General features: G+C 43.8%; 1 protein-coding gene across 3 annotated transcripts in view; it reads right to left on the reverse strand.

Moving 5' to 3' along the window:
• Positions 1-2,092: 2,092 nt before the first annotated feature.
• The window catches only part of dscama (Down syndrome cell adhesion molecule a), an 85,577-nt gene continuing 69,028 nt past the window's right edge, over positions 2,093-18,641 (reverse strand). The window contains exons 12-33 of one of the 3 annotated variants that reach the window (XM_020086258.2): positions 18,091-18,287; positions 17,719-17,815; positions 17,463-17,591; positions 17,046-17,213; positions 16,496-16,566; positions 15,315-15,558; positions 14,822-14,968; positions 13,210-13,365; positions 12,439-12,572; positions 11,704-11,857; positions 11,025-11,142; positions 10,712-10,875; positions 10,052-10,150; positions 9,756-9,944; positions 9,183-9,473; positions 7,288-7,464; positions 7,157-7,187; positions 6,953-7,068; positions 6,683-6,832; positions 5,403-5,600; positions 4,941-5,243; positions 2,093-4,111 (exon numbers count right to left, since the gene is read on the reverse strand). In XM_020086258.2, coding sequence (XP_019941817.1) covers positions 3,732-4,111; positions 4,941-5,243; positions 5,403-5,600; positions 6,683-6,832; positions 6,953-7,068; positions 7,157-7,187; positions 7,288-7,464; positions 9,183-9,473; positions 9,756-9,944; positions 10,052-10,150; positions 10,712-10,875; positions 11,025-11,142; positions 11,704-11,857; positions 12,439-12,572; positions 13,210-13,365; positions 14,822-14,968; positions 15,315-15,558; positions 16,496-16,566; positions 17,046-17,213; positions 17,463-17,591; positions 17,719-17,815; positions 18,091-18,287 — 3,713 coding nt within the window. In that variant the 3' untranslated portion in view covers positions 2,093-3,731. Of the gene's footprint in view, positions 4,112-4,940; positions 5,244-5,402; positions 5,601-6,673; positions 6,833-6,952; positions 7,069-7,156; positions 7,188-7,287; positions 7,465-9,182; positions 9,474-9,755; positions 9,945-10,051; positions 10,151-10,711; positions 10,876-11,024; positions 11,143-11,703; positions 11,858-12,438; positions 12,573-13,209; positions 13,366-14,821; positions 14,969-15,314; positions 15,559-16,495; positions 16,567-17,045; positions 17,214-17,462; positions 17,592-17,718; positions 17,816-18,090; positions 18,288-18,641 lie in introns of all 3 variants that reach the window. The other 2 variants (XM_069539860.1, XM_069539861.1) reach the window with 2 other exon arrangements.

Here is an 18,641-nt window from a genome sequence, read left to right on the forward strand (position 1 = left end):
GGTACCTCCTGTACTTACTAGCTTACATACAATGTAATCACCGTGTTTATTCACATGAACACTCAGCCGTCACTGATCAGACCAAAACGTACCAATCTTCAAGTCTTCATTTTGATCTCTGCCTCACATCTGTGACGTTTCATGACTACATCTTGCACGTTTGTGAAGTTTACTGGGACAAAATCTGTCCACAGACAAACACATACAGAGCAAGGCAGGACATGAGAGAAGATATATTAATAATAATAATAATAATAAGCTTCATAAGATTAGAGTAGCCTACTGTGTGTGCAGTGGGTGCAGTTGATCAGATTTTCAAGGATTCACTATTTGTACATCATCTGTCTGTTAATAAGTCTCTCAAACAAGAGGCTGGATATTTAAATCAAATTATTAAACTGACATTTTAGATTTGCTGGACAATCTTACACGATCCTATAATGACTGCGATGCACCTGAGATCATTGTAATCACTGCAGTTAGATCCTAATAGAGACAATAATGTGTCCTCATGCAGTTTTTACAGAAGACTACATGCGTATTGCACATTTGCAAATTTTGATTGATTTGAGGACATTTAAAGTATTAAATGTACGTCCCCTATGGTCCAGTTTAGATTATTACAGCTCTGACTCTTGAACAAGTCGTCCATCTTGCCTGTCCACATCCTGTCCACATCCTGTGAGCTCCTCCACTTACATTTTGCTGCATTATGAACCTGGAACCAGTTTACTCACTCCACTACACTGTGAGCGAGACAGATGATGAGCCAGGTTTTCCTCGTTTGGTGTCCCTGATTGTTACCATGGAAACATAGCTCTTAGAGGATGGGGGTAGGGTGGCTAAATAAGCAGGCTTTAAAAAATCAGTGTCCAAGATCAGATTTAGAAGTAAAGTACTAACACAACAGTCTTGTGAAACCATCCACATGATGGTCTGTATGTTCAGTATATAGAGCTTTATACACTTAGCTCTTTACAGTAGTTTGACCATACACACATTCATACAGTGCATCTATGTGCAACACTCACTCACACATCACTCTGCCCTCACAGCCATCAGGGATAATTTGGGGCTCAGTGTCTTGCCCAAGGACACTTCGGCCCACGAAATGGAGGATGCGGGATTGAACCGCCGGCCTTTTGGATAGCGGATGACCTGCTCTATCTATTGATCCACAAAGAAGTGTCTCCACTGCGTCCACTGTGGACAAACATGACACCGCACTTGCTGCTTGAATATTTCTAACATGTGTTTTTTTTTCTAAATTAATCAGGAAATCAACACAGCATTTGTTGTGTATGTGGTGTATGTGGTGTGCATTGATGAGTGGACTGCATTTGTCTTTTAAATTGAAAAGAGAAGATGACTGGAAGCTTTTCTGTACCAGATTTTTACAATCATTTATAGGTCAATACATATGCGGGTGAAAAACTAATACCCAAAATCTAGAAACAATAGCAGCTGTCTACTGCAATCTGCTCAAGAAGCCACACTGCTCATTGAGACATGGATCCATGTTTAGCTCTGTAGATTCTCAGAGTCAGTTCCCCCAAACTTCTCTGAGGGAAGACTCCGGTTCAGCCTGAACCTTATTTATGTCAGCGTTATCCACCGAGTGTTGGGGGGGGGGGAAGTAAATCTCTGTCACCATGTTTAATTTGCTGTGGACTTCAGAGGGAGATGGCAGATACAGTTGTCATGCTGAGTAATGTGGCCTTCTGCTAAACCCTCTGTGTTGTCATCTAAAACCATGGAAGCAATTTAGCAGGAGGTGGGGTTAGAGATGAAAGTTAAAGGAAGACGATGGATTAGTGAGCAACACAACTCTGGACAACACTGCCACCTGCAGGCACGACAGCTACACAGCCACAGAGGATGAACAAACTGTACTGAGCGACGCTGGAAAACCATCTTCTCTGAGGCCTTCAAGACGATGACGCTGTCGGGATGAAACTGCAGCGATTATTTAGGGCCTCCTGTTGACACTCACGACCCAACGGACCGCCGGAGAGCGAAGCCTGGACCCGCTCTCCGTGCGTCCGCCTCATCTCCACACCAACCATCAGTCACTCATGTCAAAGCCGTGGAGGACACTTTGGGGAACAGCCATTTTATTAATCAAATTTGAACTTTTGTGTTAGTTACTCTTTATTCCAGTGCCACCATGGTGAACACTCATGTTAAAAATAAAAAGTGACATTGTTTTTTTACCTTGTTAAAATGTATAATCATAATGAAGACAGTTAATCATAGAAACTAATCATAGAAACTGACAGAATGACCTCACAGCATTTTGGATCAAACTCTTCTCCCTTCAGGCTAACTCAAAGAAACAGAAAGAACAGAAATGGGCCAGGGCAGACAGGAACAAAAAACAGCTTCTTACGTATATCCACTTTTTTTTTTTTTTAGATATTTCCCATAGACATTATAGGTTTGGTTTGAAGGGGGGATTCTGCTGGATTGTCTCACGTTTTTTTTTTTTTTCCCTGTAGAGGAGCATCACTGCAATGCAGCAACAGTAAATCTACTGAGGACAGTGAGAGCCTTGGAGACTCTACCTAGTGCACTGAGAGCAGGGGGATCTATCTGGACACACTTGAGTCGGGGTGTTGTGAAGTGCAAACCATCAGTTCTCTAAACCCTCCCTGTTCTAGCTAACATCATTTACCACCCTGGCAAACAAGCAGTGGTAAACTACACCTGAATACATAGCTGGAGTGTGTCCGGCCCTGTAAGTATACTCACAACATAGTTATTTTTCATCATTACAGTACAGTATAGAGCAATTCTTTTCATATACTTTTCATATCTTTTTTCATATTGCACCATCAGAGAATGGGACACAGAGAAAGATCAACAGAGACTCCATTTCCTAATTAAAACAAGATATGTGCAAACATGACTAAGGACTTTATTAACCAAATCAATTCTTCCCTGTAATATCCACAAATAAAAGTGATTTCTCTTTTTATATATATATTTATAGTAATAAGAATAATAAATCTTCACATTGGATCATTTCATAGTGTGACAAAATGCTCGACTGGGCTGTCCAGCCACGATCGTAATCCTCATTGTCTTTTAATTGGTCAGTCCCCATGCATCCATAGGAAATAGATTTTTTTTTCTTCAAAAAAAGTAACAATTGGAGAGCAGCTGAAAAGTTTGGACTGGTGTTAATTGCTTTCATTCCAAGATTTCTCCCAAGTTTCATTCAGTGTTTGAGAAGGATATTCCATAGGAAAAAACATGACTCCAAATCGTCATCTTCCACTCCAGAAACAAAAGATGTCCGGCTTCTTATGAAAACATCTTAGCAATGATGAGAACAGATCATTTGGTAATCAATAATTAATGATCATTAATAGCTGACAACTAACAATTAATAATCACTGATTAATTATAAAGAATTAACAAGAATGAAGAATAAATAACGCTCCCTCGTTACTCAATTAGTTTGGCAAAGCTCCGTTTGGAGTCGTTTCCGATGAGTGAATTTTTTCTGTGAAAGTGAAACAAAAAGAAAAAGAAAAAAAGAAAAAAAAAGAATTACAAACGAGATAATAAAGTTCTAAAATAAATAAAAGTAGATTAGTAAAAGTGACCCCGCCCTTGGAGGGAGGGGACATATATACAGAACTGCGTGGTGAAAGTCATTTTACTGCACTTGAGTGTTAAGTCCAGTGTAAGAGTGAGTTCCAGTCCCGCCCCAGGTGCCCCTGCTGTTATACCAGCGTGTAGGACTTTGCGTAGGGGTTGCTGCTCTGTTTGAGATGTCCTCGCGAGTCCAGCAGGGACTCCTGGGAGGTGCTGAGCTTGGCGGCCTGGGCCAGCTCCGAGCCCTCTCTGTGGGGGAGCGTGGCTGCAGAGCCAGGCTGCCACTGGGCCACTGGGTCCCTGCTGGCCTGAGGGGCCTCTGTGGGCGTTGGGGGCGCCATACGAGAAGGCCGCTTCAGCGAACGACTCTTCTGGGGCTCCAGACACGCCTGACCCATGGCAGCTCTCTCCCCACTAGCTGTGCCCCTGGACGACCCCGAGCAGGACATGCCTCGGTTCAACAGGAAGTCCATGCGCAGGTACGGAGGAAGGTGAACCAACTCGCCCCCTGCAGGTCGATACAGAGCACAGAGTTTAACATAAGAAATAAAACTTCATCAGCTTATATAAGCCATAAACCAACAGAGTCTATTCAGTATGATCTTCTCGTGTCCTCGCTGACCTCCATCCTCTGACACTTCCACTCAGTATTAAACTCCCTTCGTAAAATGCGTAATTTCACTGCACAGCAGGAAGTTTATATTAATCCTGTCAAGCTTGACTTTCAACAGTTAAGCATGTTACGCTCACACAAACCAGCACTGACACTTGTTAACTGCAGATCCTGCACATTTGTCACATTTTTAAAAGTCAAAGAACATGAATCCCTCCAGCAGTCATTACTGTTGGAATGAACATTACCTCTTTATCACCACAGTGTAAATGATGTTTGCTTCACAATGGATGAGGTTTAATACGTGCTATCCTGAAAAGAAGATTTTGGATCTCCCACATCCACAGTGGAAACAGTTTCTGTCTCAGTCATACAAGTAGCACAAGAAATCAAACTTTAAAGTTTAGAGCAGCCAGAGTTTGCTACCTTAGACTTCTATTTACCGATACTTGTCCTAATCAATTTTTACTCTGTGGTTTGAAATGATAATTTCTTATGTCCCGAATGTCTAATTGCATTTAACTCAGGTTGTGTTTTTCATTTCATGGCTGCACATTATCTCTGTAAAAGAACTTAACCGAGACAATCATCATTTTGTTAAAAGAGTGAGTTTAGTAATTAGTGTTGTCAGCTTCATAATGAGGCCAGTTGTAATTAAAGTTAGCATGCCGCTGGGTTTCAGGCAGACAGACAGATCTGCGGTCTTTGGACAGTGTGGCCTCACCCGGTCTGTGGGCCTTGGGCACGGCCATGTTCATGACCCGGCTGACGTCCTGAGGCTTGGGCGGGGAAGCAGTGAAACGGCATATGCCTGATTCGGACGGCGTGCTGGAGGTCAGGCTGTCGGTGTAGTCGTTGGTTCCTGCCGTCATCTGCTCTGAGGAAGTGTCAGAGATGAAGCATTCGGTGATGGTGAATTTGGCGTGCCGCAGCTGCTCCTCCATCTTCGCGTGCTCGTAAGCTCTGGCAAGCTCCTCATAGGTGGACGAGGCGCTTTCTGTCGACACCATGCTGCTCCTCGCTCGGTCTGCACGTGGGCCGGAGTTAGTGGAGGGATTAGTGACAAGTGTTAGCGACAGAATTATTGGAATGTGACTATGTTAAAGTTGTATGACAGCTTATATTGGTTTGTTGTTAGAGATGAAGAGAAGTGTTGCGGCTTAACAACTAACATTTAAACATTTACCTGTATCCTGAGATGGGCTGACGCTGTAGCTGTCACTCTCCTTGTCGACCGAGCCCGCGACTCTGGGTGTGGGCAGCCTCCAGTCAGTGCTGAGGGTGTGGGAGGAGACAGGGGGGTGTGGTCGGTTCAACGTCCATTGGCTGGCGTAGCGGTTGCGAGCAGCTGGGCCGGCTTTGGCTGTGCGGCGGGCTGTGGGGTCTGAACGCAAAGAGGACGGAAAGTTCAACAAAGATAATGAAGTGGTCATCAAAGCCCCTACAGCCACTGTCATCATCAAGTGATCCAAACCAGCAACGTCACTTCTGGACACAAATAGACTAGATTTTATTAATAACCAACTCACAGCTGACAGACATTTAAATATAATATCAATATAAACAGACATGCTGTGGATGTGTGGAATATAAAATAAATGAACCTCTAGAATATCCCACTATGCTTTCTTACTTATTTATTTAAAATGATAGATCTATTTACTAATTCCAGAGATCTGTCCGTCTGTATGTGGAATGCTTATCTCGAGAACCGTTCATCATATCTGCTTCACAATTGGCATGTGTTCAATATTAATAAGTTTGACTAAAGAGGCGACCAGCGTTCTGTAGCTGCGGCGGCTGGGAACTCCTCAACGTATCACGATCGATCGTGACACCATCACCTTCACGACCACTGATTCTCCAGTTCAGGGTTCTGCGTGCTTTGAGTTGAGCTTCACTGAACTTTGGAATGAGTCCAGCAGCTTGTCTTTACTCGCCACGGCTCAAATACTGCGGGTCACTTTTACATTTGACAGGTCTGCACTAGTCTACATGAAGGGAAGGAGGCTAAAGGCCATACTTCAGTTAGTCATCTCATGTGGAAATATATTTGTTATTTGTAAGAAGAATCCTCTGAGCTCATTAGATAAGAAAACACAAAGCTCAACACAGCAGGTGAAGATGAGACTCCTCCTGGAACGTGGAGTACAGCTGCAGGCAGATGCTGTAGAGGTGGAGCTAATGAAATGCTACATGAAGAGCAGCGGCAGTAAACAACAGCGGAGGTTTCAGGGGAGCGGTGAGGCAACATGTGTGCAGCATGAACTAGCTCACTTCACTTTGTTCTGTGCCGTCATCAAAACATGCAGCATGCACAAGCATAAAGAGACACACCAGAGAAACGTAACAAAATCAAAAGGTTCTGGGAAACAGAGCATGACCGGACAACAACAGAAACAAAACACAACCGTACGCACAACTTATGTGTAATGAAGTTAAAAAAGGAGTCCGTACTGGACTTACTGGTTCCTGGTCTGGCATCGGACACGTCTACCAGTGGACCAGTGGCCTGGGACAGCGACTGGTAGTGGACAGTGTGAGTGACTGTGGACGACTTCTGTTTCTGGGTCTCCCCGAAGTCGTTATCAGTCAGTAACACAGTGGACCTGTCGTCTGTGGGACAGAAACGAAAACAACCTCAGGAATTCCATAACCAAGTTCATTTCCTGTGTGAATAGAAAAAGTTTTCTTGCTTGTTGTTCGGCAGAAGCAGAAAACCATCAGTGTGCGTACCAACAGTCTCCATGGTGTCTCTCTCCTCTATCAGCAGCTGGGCTCTGGGGATGTCGATGTGCATGCGGAGCGTCTGTTGCTGTTTGTTAATGGGCTCAGCGGGGCGTGTGTTTTTACTGTGAAGGACAAAACAAAGAAAAGTGTGATTAACGTGTTCATCCTGAGACAATAAAGCAAAACAGTCAAATTGTTGAACAGCTTTACCTCATGAGCATCTCAGCCAAACTTTTAGCATCTGGAAAACAAAGAGAAAATGTCACCTCCCTTGTGAAACATTCAATAACAGCAGCTAAAATATGTCACGTGAGCTACCAGAGGAAAACATCTCGTCTCACCTCGGAGCCTCTTGAGCCTCTGCTCCCTCCTCCTCCTCCTCAGCACCAGCAGCCCGATGAAGATCACAACGATGCCCACCAGCACACAGGAAATGGTGACCATCATCTTCAAACCTTCGCCCCCGCCTGAGTTGTCCTCACTCACATTGGGTGCCTTCACCAGAGGTGCGATGGTACCTGTGCAGGAGTCATATGTTCTTATGACAGATGCTGGTACTTCTGAATGACAGAACGGTTGTTTGCAGCTTTAAACCTTTTAAACCTGTATTCAATACATGAGCGTCGACCACTCTCAGGGGACTGAACAACGCTCAAGTTTTACAGCACCATAAAATGAAAGATATTATTTTATTTCACCTGATACAAAGTTTTACACTTAATGTCCCCCAAGAAAACCAGTTGTAGCACGAAACCTCGAGTAAACCATGGCACGACATCTGAACATTATCTGTGCCACATTTTATCTTAAAACAGAGAAGCAGAGTTGTAGAGTTTAGGACTAAAACCACAGGAATCTGTGAGTCTGGAGCTCAGAGAACCTCCAGGTGAACCAGGGAGAGGAGATTGGTGCAGCTGAGACTAGTTGGCCAATCAACTCTTCCTGGATACAGAAGACAGCAGCTGAGCTGAGGAGAGACACACACATACACACAAACACACACGAGAGACACAGAGACATGGAGACGCACAGAGACACAGACACACACGAAAGACCCGAGGGAGACACAAAGACACACGAGAGACACGGAGGGGACACAGAGACACGTAGATGCACAGAGACATAGGCACACACGAGAGACACGAAGAAGACACAGAGACATGGAGACGCACAGAGACACAGACACACATGAGAGACACAAAGGAGACACAGAGAGAGATGGAGACACACGAGAGACACGAAGAAGACACAGAGACATGGAGATGCACAGACACAGACACACACGAGAGACATGAAGGAGACACAAAGACACACAGAGAGACACGAAGGAGACACACGAGAGACACGAAGGTGACATGGGGACAACATGAACAGAGACAGAGAGCTGAGCTGTAAAGCCTGCTGGCGAGTTTAGGTTGAATTTATGTTTGCACCTGTGAAAGAAAAAAATAAAATGCTGAAAAGCAACATGTTTGTCTCTGGCTGTGTGTGGGAGAACCCGGTGGCATCGTCTATTGCCACATTGTTGTTGGCATGAAGTAGCGTGATCATCTGTATCCACATGCAGATTTAGTTGCTTTGTGTTTGGTTTCGGTGCAAATGGTTGTTATGGGCTTTTAGACAAGGTATAGTATGTCTGGATTAACAAGCTTTGTTTCATTTTAATGATCTTTTCACTGTCTGTAATATCAACCTGCAACCTGTTGAGCGTCAAGAGGTTAAAAAGACGAAGATATTACAGTGAACTAATTTATTTTATTTTTTTACTGTGAACTTAGTACAAAATTCTACATTCAACATGAACTAGTTCGTTTTATTGTTTAAGAACTGAACTTTGAGCTTGCTCTTTTAAAGTGTGAATTTCAAAACACCACAAGAAGCGTCAATCTGCTAATATCGACCTTTTGCTGAACTGAAAGTAATACCTGGCTCCTATTCTACCCAGCTGTACTCAAGAATGAACCCATCCTTCAAAGTGACGTGCAGAGCCTGATGTTACTCTTCAGCAGCTGCAGTGTTTCACTGAGGCTGGGAACAAAGTGGCAGGTCTTCAGTTCAGAGGTGGTTGTGGCAGAATACCACTGATCTCCCAGGTTTGCCATTATCCTTTATTACAACAGAGATCATGAAATGATCTATTGTGATTGCATTCAGAGGGATTGTGAGGGTGTTGTCATACGCAGCGACATGCGAACTAAGCTACAGCCACTAAAGTCAGCATGAAATATTAACTTACTGCCATCGTAGCTGAGCGTCGCAAACTTGACTCTCTTCTCAGCGTAGCCGGCGCTGTTGTAGACTTTCATCTGCAGCTCGTACCAGGTGGCCTCCTGCAGGTCGTACAGGATGTAGCTCTTTGTGAGGGAGGTGCGCTGTGCTGTGGTCCACGTGGGAGCGTCTACGGACCGATACTCCAGGGTGAACGAGGTGATGGGGCACCCACCGTTATTCCAGCCATTCAGGTTTATCTTGACCCGGGTGGCGTTGATGCTTGTGAAGAGCTCCTGTTCTTTAGAGTACTGAGGTTCTGTAGAGGGAAACAAGGCCTCAGTGTGTGAAGTCAGGAGGAATGCGTCCTTGAAAAATTAAAAAACTGCAAATCATGGACAAAAGCTTAAGTGAATCCAAGGATTGACACTAAGAATGTGTGTCAGAGCCTATATTTTAGAGTTACCTAATGGGTGTTTGACGCACAAAATACTACAAACTGAAATAAATCCTCTGTGTTTTGCACATCATTGGAAAAACCTTTACCACAGTCACACACAATTTCAGTTCTCTACCCTGCAATTAAAAAAAAACCCCATACCTTTCCCATGAGTCTTTGCTTCAATGATCTCACTGATGCGCCCTGGCCCCACTGCATTCTGGGCAGTGAGGGTAAACTTGTACCAGGTGCCACACTTCAGGTTCTCCAGCCGATAGGAGCGTTCACTGGGACTGATGGCAAAGTTACCCCACTGCTCACTGTTATCCTCCGAGTACTGCAGAATGTAGCCTGAAGAAGAGCACAGGTGGAAGGATGAAGTCAGATTGACATGGAATGAAAAAAAGAACAAAAACAAAGAAAAAGGTGAAGAAAATACATAGTAGTGAGAGTCTGACCTCGTATGGAGCTGCCTCCGTTGTCTCCTGGGATCCAGGAGAGTGTTATAGAGGTGGTCGTTGTCTTGGTCACAGTGAGACGAGGCTGGTCAGGTGGAACTAAAGGAAAGAAAACATGCAAAGTTCTAAAATTACTTTGATTATGGTTACCAAGATCAGTGTCGAAAAAACAATGTACAATAATCGGATCATACACAGAGTTTCATTTGCCTCCAAAAAAGGTTTACAAGATGTATTAATGAACCAATCCACAGGTGCACTTCCTCCACTTTCTTCCACTATCCAGAAATGAGTCAGAAATATCCTAGATAAGAACACTGCCACCTTCTGGTAAGGACTTTGTATCCAGAGACTGCGCAGTAGCAATCGGTTCGGGCGAGGTCCCACGTTACAGGCGGATGACCGATTGCCAGTCAGTCTCAGATTGAAATAAGTAACCAAAACAAAATGTACTGAAAGAATTTACATTCGGCAACCATCAGAGTGATAAGAACTACCTAAAATGTATTTGACGTTTACTTTGAGTTTTTACTTTAGTCCATGTCCCATCTGCTAACATGGAGGAGGCAGAGACACTTAGACATCGATTTTTGGGGAGCCGTCGTGTCGTCCATCTTTAAACAGTCACAGATGTGCCACTTGTCCACACTTGTTTCTCACCTTGAACCTGCAGGTTGAGGACGATCTTGTCCGACCCAAAGCTGTTACTGGCCACGCAAGTGTAGTTCCCAGAATCCTCGGCTTTCACTGTGCGAATAACAAGGCTGCCGTTACCGTGGACGCTGCGTCGACTGTCAATCACAACAGGTGCTGGGGTACCATTGCTGAAAAATAGATGTAATTAGAATAAGCTGCACGTTTTTGAAGAGAGACTAATTGAAATGACGCAGAAGATGTACGCATGTATTCAGTTAAGTTGAATTTGCAGTGAATCATCTATTACTTCGTAGCTTTAAGGCTGATAGATACTCACATCTCCTTCAGCCACTTGATGGTTGGGGATGGATCACCTACTGCTTTACAAGGCAGCACTATGTCCCTCATCCAGGGGGTCGTCACGGTCCTGTTGAAGGTCAGAATCCGAGCCGGAGCTACAAAAGCACACGCATGCTTCATCAGGCCTCTCAGGAGATGCGTCAGCAAATAAAAATGTTGTAGTTTTCTAAATGATTACAGACTGAGTTTTTCAGCTTTTCACATTTGTTGTCCTCTCTAAGCCCCTAACGTCACAGACTCTGGGGACAGAGTGCGATGCTGTTTCTCTCTCTCTCAGAGCCGTGGAGCAGAGAGGAGAGAGCATTCATCACCTAGACCTCAGACAGGGTGTGCATGTCCCAGGAACTGTGGGTCCTCACTCCAGACACTATGGGACCTATCAGCATATGCAATCAGCTTATCAGCTCTCACCAAGCATGATAATGCTGACAGGGCCAAACAACTAGTTATTTACATTCAGCTCATGCTCCCCTGCCACTCTACTTTTTCAGCCATCCACATGGGTGCAGTGAGTTGAGGAGAATGGGGTCACACAGGGTAATCACTATCAAGAGATCCTGTTAGCGTTTGAACTTTTGCACCGTGCAGTCCTGGTAAAACCTTAGACATTGTAAACTCTCAAATAAACTCGGTAGAGTCTAGCAAACTTCACCTACCCTCAGCCATGGGTTTGACAGTGATGATTTCACTGGCGTTTCCACGGCCTGCAGCGGTGACGGCCACCACCCAGATGCTGTACTGCCGGTTCCTGCTCAGGTTGGGGATGCGGTAGAAGAACACATCTGGGGCAGCCTCGAACTCACTGCTCACCTGGGTGGGGAAAAACATCCGCAAGTGTCTCACATGCAGCTGCAGATAAAACCCTTATTTTCCATGTTCATTTACTTTTAAACACAGGCCTAATGACAGCATTTCCCATTAATTATCTAAACTGTGGAGGTCCGCCATCTGTCCCATAGTTTCATAATGAACCCAAAATTATTTTTACACCTCTCAAAATAACTTAAGAGATCTCCAACATGGTGTTTTCTACATTGCTGCATTGTTTTGATGTGTGCAGCACTATTTGCCATGTGCTTGCTCACATTATGGTAAACAGTCTGTATTTATATAGAGCCTTGCTGTGAGTAATGACCACTCAAAGTGCTTTTCAAAGTGCTGTTAAACCTGTCATAATCATTTTAGGGGGCAGTGGAAAACACTGATAAGATGTGTCATGTCTCCTTAGCATTCATTTGGAGTCATGCTTCAGGCTACCTGGTCAATCTGAAGTCTCCAGTATTCACATTCTTTTTACCTCTGTTTTTCTTAGCATGTACCCTTGCATATTATATACAAAATATTTAATTAAAGTCAAAACTACTGAATATCTGATTTCTTAAAGGTGTTACCGTGGGGTGTGGGTTGGAGCAGAAGACGGTGTATTTCCTGATGATGCCGTTCACTTTGAGAGGAGGAAGCCAGGACACAAACACCACTGAGTTGGAGGCAGCTGCTGCCTTCACGCCTGCCGGAGGACCAGGAACTAAGAGGAAACGATGGTAACATACAGACAGATGTAATATTCATCAGGAATTTCTGCTTCATGCACAGTACAGCTTCGGTCATTACTCTACAATATTTTCAAAAAGATATTTCCCCATTCTGAAGAGATACTACACTCAAATGTGTTTTTTGAGCTGTTAACTAAAACATATGACTGTTCTTTGATGAAATGCTGGTTTTAATATCACATTAATTACCAAATTTATAAAAATCTACATTTATGGTTCATATCGCCACCCAGTGTTTCAAACTGTCTTAGACCTTGCAGGGCTGCTTACGTAGAATCAACCATTTGGAATGTTTTTAATGAAATTTTTATATATATTCATTATTTCTTTCTTTATTATATTAATTATATATTTGAAATAGTTGACGCCCTCTAATCCAAGGGAATGGCCTTGGTCGTCTATAAACTCTTGAGACGAGAAGGACTCAACTTCCTCCATAACTTAGCTTTATGTCATGAAGTCATAATGTCATTGTATGTCATATGTCTTTGTTTATGATGTCTGTGTATGTGGAGGCTGAGGGGTAGGGGGTGGAAGTTCTCAAGGCATTGTGACCCCAAAGCAGCGAGTCAAACTCCCAATGTAGTAAGTAAGTCTTAATTTTCCTACCGTCCTCCTTGGTGCGGGTGTAAATCTGCTCACTGCGAACACCATCTCCAGCTCTGGTGAAGGTCAACACCTGGATGCTGTAGTTGGTGTACTTCTCCAGTCCATCCAGCTCCAGAGAGGGCTTCGAGGTCGTCACGTTCCTGATTTCTCCGAGCTCTGATGAGCAGGAAGCAGCAGAGGAGAGAATGGAGGGTTAAATGAAATTCTGTGATGACACCTCCAGTCAAAGGCCTTATCCAATACAACTCTCTTATCGTAAATAATCCAGTGATATGACAAGATGACACAGGTCCAAACATGTGACTCATATATCATAGGGCAGATCACATATATAAATAGATGACTGTCATAGAACAGGCTTGAATATAATTTCATATTCAGTAACAAAGTTTAAACAACCCTACATCCAAGGTCTGCTGTGGTGTCAGGCCTTGAATGGCAACCTGCTACCTCAGCTGTGAGGGTTTGAATTATTGATGTGTCACTGCTCTCTGTCCACATCCCTTCTTCATAGCGTTTACTTCTCCCTCCCTTTTTCTCCTCTCCAGAGACCTATGAGACCAGCTGCAGCTCTTCTCCTCTGGCTTTTAATGAAACATTAAAACAGCTGGAATACCATCTCACCTGCAGGACTGCAGACGTTTTACCAGACAATAAATGCATTTTATGCATGTGTGTCTGTCTGTGTGTTGCATATGTGTGTTGAACTAATGTCTTGATATCAAGTCATGTTACCAAGACAATCAGTTGAAGGTTCTTACGTGTTCTTACAAAACAAAACATGTAAATATGACACTTTAAACTAATGTGATACACATGAGACTGTTTTGAGGACATGCCAAATTACAATGACAACAGTGTATGCAGCCAAGTAGTGATAGACCCCCCCCCCAAAAAAAAAAAATGATTTGACCAATCACTCAGAGTTACAGACTGTTACCATGCAAGCTAGCCCTAGCTGTCACGTCCAGAGAGTCTCTATACACAGGCCAACATGATGTGACAGTGCAGGGGTCAAAGGTAATCACACTGTCACAACCAATCCTACTGACACAAACCTGGCATGTGACAATTGCATGCCATGCTGCCTCACTTCCACAGGACCACACAGACGATGGACCGACGGTAGAGGTCACTCAAATACCCACAATCCACTGTAAGTTAGTAGTTTATATAGCGTACTTACTTCACAGTAAGCACAATTTATTCTGATGTAAGGACATTACGTATTCATGTTTCAGTTGGACTCTACATTTACCAGTCAACAAGTAACGATTGGCATGCTGGTCAGAAAAACAATGCCATTTAAACCCTTTAGGGAAAGCAAAGTATTTGTTAATACTATTTTTTGACTATTATAAGACTCATGTATACCCTTTTATTGAATTTATGTTACAAGTGAATTGTCTTTTTTCAGTTGGATCATATACATATGTATTATGTATCAGACTGTCTGATTGGTCCAGAGTAATGAATACTCTGGTGATGATTGTGGATTTCTGGCAACATAGGTATTCATAGCTAAAAATGTGAAAGGCTGGTGTTATTTAATGTAAACTCAAATGCTTTGATATGACTTATTATCTAGAAATATGAAGGTGTTACTGTGTACCTCCATCAGGCAGGTTGGCCCAGTAGATGACCCTAAAGCCCAGCAGGTTGCCGTTCAGAGCGTCTTTGGGGGGGGTTAGCCAGGACAGGGAGATGACCTCTGGAGACGTGGCTGTGGCCTGGACATTCTCTGGAGGACGACTGGGCACTGAAGAGTTAAACCAGAGAACAAACAGTGAAATCAGTGGATTTTGAGTAAGACACCACTGGATTGACCAATAAGTTTTATGTGGCAGTACCCACTGATCTCCACTAGGTTGTAATATATCCTAACAAATGAGATTAAACCACACTGTGTCAGTCACACTGGGGTAAAGAGAACATGAAATAAATACATCACGTGTTTGGTGCAGTTAAAACTTTAAGCATGTTTTATATTTAAATTCGGACATGTTTTATTGTAAAACTTTTACTTGCATATTCTTCTCATTATTTTTTTGTATACAATATTCCACTTTAAGGTCTGTCTCCACATCCTCTCCCTCTTGTCTTACCGTCCTCTAGTGTGGTAGCAGCCACCTCTGTGGAAGAGGGCCCAGTCCCGGCGCTGTTGCTTGCCTGCACCACGACTCCATACTGGGTGAACTTCTTCAGGTTGTCCAGCACCAGGCTCTCTGAATTGTCCCCTGTGGTTTCCACGCTGATCACACTGAACTGGTAGTTTCCACCTGAGCTGTACTCTCTGTAGCCCACTTGGTAGCCTCGGATGGCCCCATTCTGGAGGTGCTTCTTGGGAGGCTGAGCGAGGAATGACAAAGAGTATTCGAGACAGTTCGGGTGAATGTCCCAGTTTTCTCTTACTTGGGTACAAAAGTACTACATTTTGTTAGATGACCAATTTACAGAGTCTTTGGACTCACTGCTGGTATTAGTTTTATCAGTTTGTAACAGTAAAATATCACAATAACTCTATTCCTGGTGTTTTTTCTCTCCCTTGAGCACCTTGTCTTCCCTAGACCTTTCAAATCCAGGGAGGTACCCTCAGTTGTTTTTCCTGTTCTCCCCTGACACTGAAATGTATCCTGGGTTATCCAATTACACGTGGAGACCTAAACACACCTGAATACACCCAGAATGATGCATTCAAATCTGACTGTTGAATGTGAAAAGACAGAGATGGTCAGGGATGCTTAGCACCACATAGTGCATGTGTTATAGATACACTCGGGTGCCACATGTGAAATGAATATTCATTACATAATTTTAGCAAATCAGCATGACACGATCTACAGTTTAAAAATGCACACAACTGAAAATGAATAAATGTGTTACCTCCCCTAAACTACAAGAGAAGAAGACTGATAATTCCTCAAATACACTGGCTACTCAACACATGGCTACACAGTGTTTATACAGGAACCACCAACTGAGCACACGTGCTGTTTGCCTGCTTTACATTCATACAGTAAAATAAAGTCACACCTGGGAGCTTCAGTCTTCTCCAGTTTGCTGCTGAGCAGCTCCTCTGGAGCAGCAGTAGGTTAAATGACTAATTGATGTCCAGGCGTTAAACAGCACTGATTTATTTTGCAGATTTAAAAATAGTAATTCTTGGCCGCTAACGAAAGATCAGTGCTGTCCTCTCTAATTTTACTTACTTGGACACAGCTACATTCTCACTTCACAGAAACACACACACACACATTTTGAACCCAGAGCGTTTGGATTAACTCACCCTCCAACTGACGCGGATGCTCTGAGAGGAGAGGGCTTCCAGCTGCACGTCCTGAGGTGGTCCATCAGGAGCTGCGATCAGATCACCAACACATGAACGTCATAAAACTGTTCACATCCAACAGCTGTCTCAAAGATTACAATGAGTGAGTGTGGCTTTGGGAGGAGGGGGCAGAGGGGGGAGATGAAGGCATAGAGGGCTTCAGCCTCAGTCTATTGACTGTAGTGTGACATTTACTACTGAGGCCTCTAATTGAAAAGTTCTGCTTTGAGTGCGGGGTCAGCGTGTGTTCAATAATGCAACAGAGCCAATGGAGCTGATGTCACCGGGCTGTTAATGAATTGGCTCTGTTGGCCTTTTACCTCTTTTGGCCTCTTGTCTTTTACTCACCACCTGCTCCCACATCTCTCACCGCTATTTCTCTTCATTACTGTGATTGTCATTACAAAAAAATATCTGCAAATGATTTGTGCTCTTCGAAATCAGACTGTAAATATGTTTGAGGGCGAGTGCACGAGGAAATACTCGAGCTCTCCTGGTTCCTTCTCACCTGCTTCGTCAGTGGTGATGGTGAGCTCGTTGCTGGCCTCGCTCTTGCCGATCAGGTTCTTTGCAAACATGCGGATGTTGTAGGTGGAGGAGGGGTGCAGGTCAATGATGGTGGCCTGGTTGAGCTGGGGTGAGACATCTTTGGTCTTCTGAGCGGTATCCCAGGAGGCTGTGGAGGGGAGAGTGCGAGGTTTATTGGGGTTGCCGAAGTCAGGGGAAGAGGTCAGATTCAGCTAAGTGCATTAGGACAGGCTGAATAAATTGATGGTGCTCAGACAAAGGGAATGCAGAGATGATTTATTAACCAAAACCCAGGAAAACACCACAAGCCTACATATTTCAACAGGTTCAATGTGAAATAAGTATGCGTGCATTATGGTAAACTATCATCTAATCACAGAAACATGTTTTCTTGTACCTGATTTGTTCTTGCTCTCAATATCAAAGCCTGTGATTGGGCTGTTGCCATCAAAACCCATAGTCCAGCGCAAGGCGATGGTCCTGTCCTTCACCTCTCTGATCTCCACCTCTGGGGGGTCCGGGGGCTCTTCAAGTCACACAGTTGACAAGCAGATTGTTATTTCACTCAAACCTCCACCATCTGTGATTTGTAAAACCGTTGACATGCGCTGTTTTGTCTTTTCTCTGGGCAGTTTAGATAGGTGTATTTATACCTTGCACTGTGAGCTGGATGATTCCTCTGTCTTCACCGAATGAGTTGATGGCGTGGCAGGAGAAGAAGCCAGAGTCCTCCCTCACTGTGGGCATGATCTGACGGATGCACAGGTTGGAATTGTATTATTGATGCTAAAAATTTTGCAAAGAAAGGTTATTCTTGGCATTGTTAGAAAAACATCTGAAATACTATTTAGACAAGTAAGCGCAGGCATCCTGACCATCAGGGAACCTCTGATTTAGACCCACATAGAACTCAAATTTAATTATTTTGCCCGTGCAATAGCTTCATTTACTGTATGTAATGGACAGTAGCAATCCAATGAATGTCCCCAAATCAAATGTTACACATGAGTTGCCCATTCTCCTACCTGCAGGGTCGAGATGACTTCATCGCCCACCTCCTTGACAGAAACCACGTAGCGGCTAGTCTCTGGGTTGATGATGCGTTCCTCCTTCTCCCATCGCACCATGATGGGTTTCTCACCGTGAGCCGTGCAGCTCATCTTCTTCTCCTCACCCTGCGTGGCCAGCGTGGTGTTGGGGTAGGATGTGATCATGGCCGGGACTGGTGTGAAAATAAGGTGGAGAGAAAGAGAGGGCGATGTCTTGTTTGATTTGTTTCACATTGAAAACATTCAGACGTGTTGATCGAGGACACATAGTGTAAGATATACAAACATAGCTATAAAACATAGCTTCAAACTGTAAAACTATGTTAAACCCTAACCTTTTATTATGAAAAAAATATTATTATTTTTCACATAAGTGCCTCCAGGTTTGCTGTTCTCATCGTCGTTACCAAACAGACCGACGGGGACGGCTGCAGAATGATTGTGTTTAGAAACATGGATCAAGGAAGAAGGAAGACTGAGCAACACTAAGCACTTCTTTCTCTCTGCAATCATTGCTGCTGACAAAT

Source organism: Paralichthys olivaceus, chromosome 15, assembly GCF_024713975.1.
Source record: "Paralichthys olivaceus isolate ysfri-2021 chromosome 15, ASM2471397v2, whole genome shotgun sequence".
NCBI classification, from domain to species: domain Eukaryota; kingdom Metazoa; phylum Chordata; class Actinopteri; order Pleuronectiformes; family Paralichthyidae; genus Paralichthys; species Paralichthys olivaceus.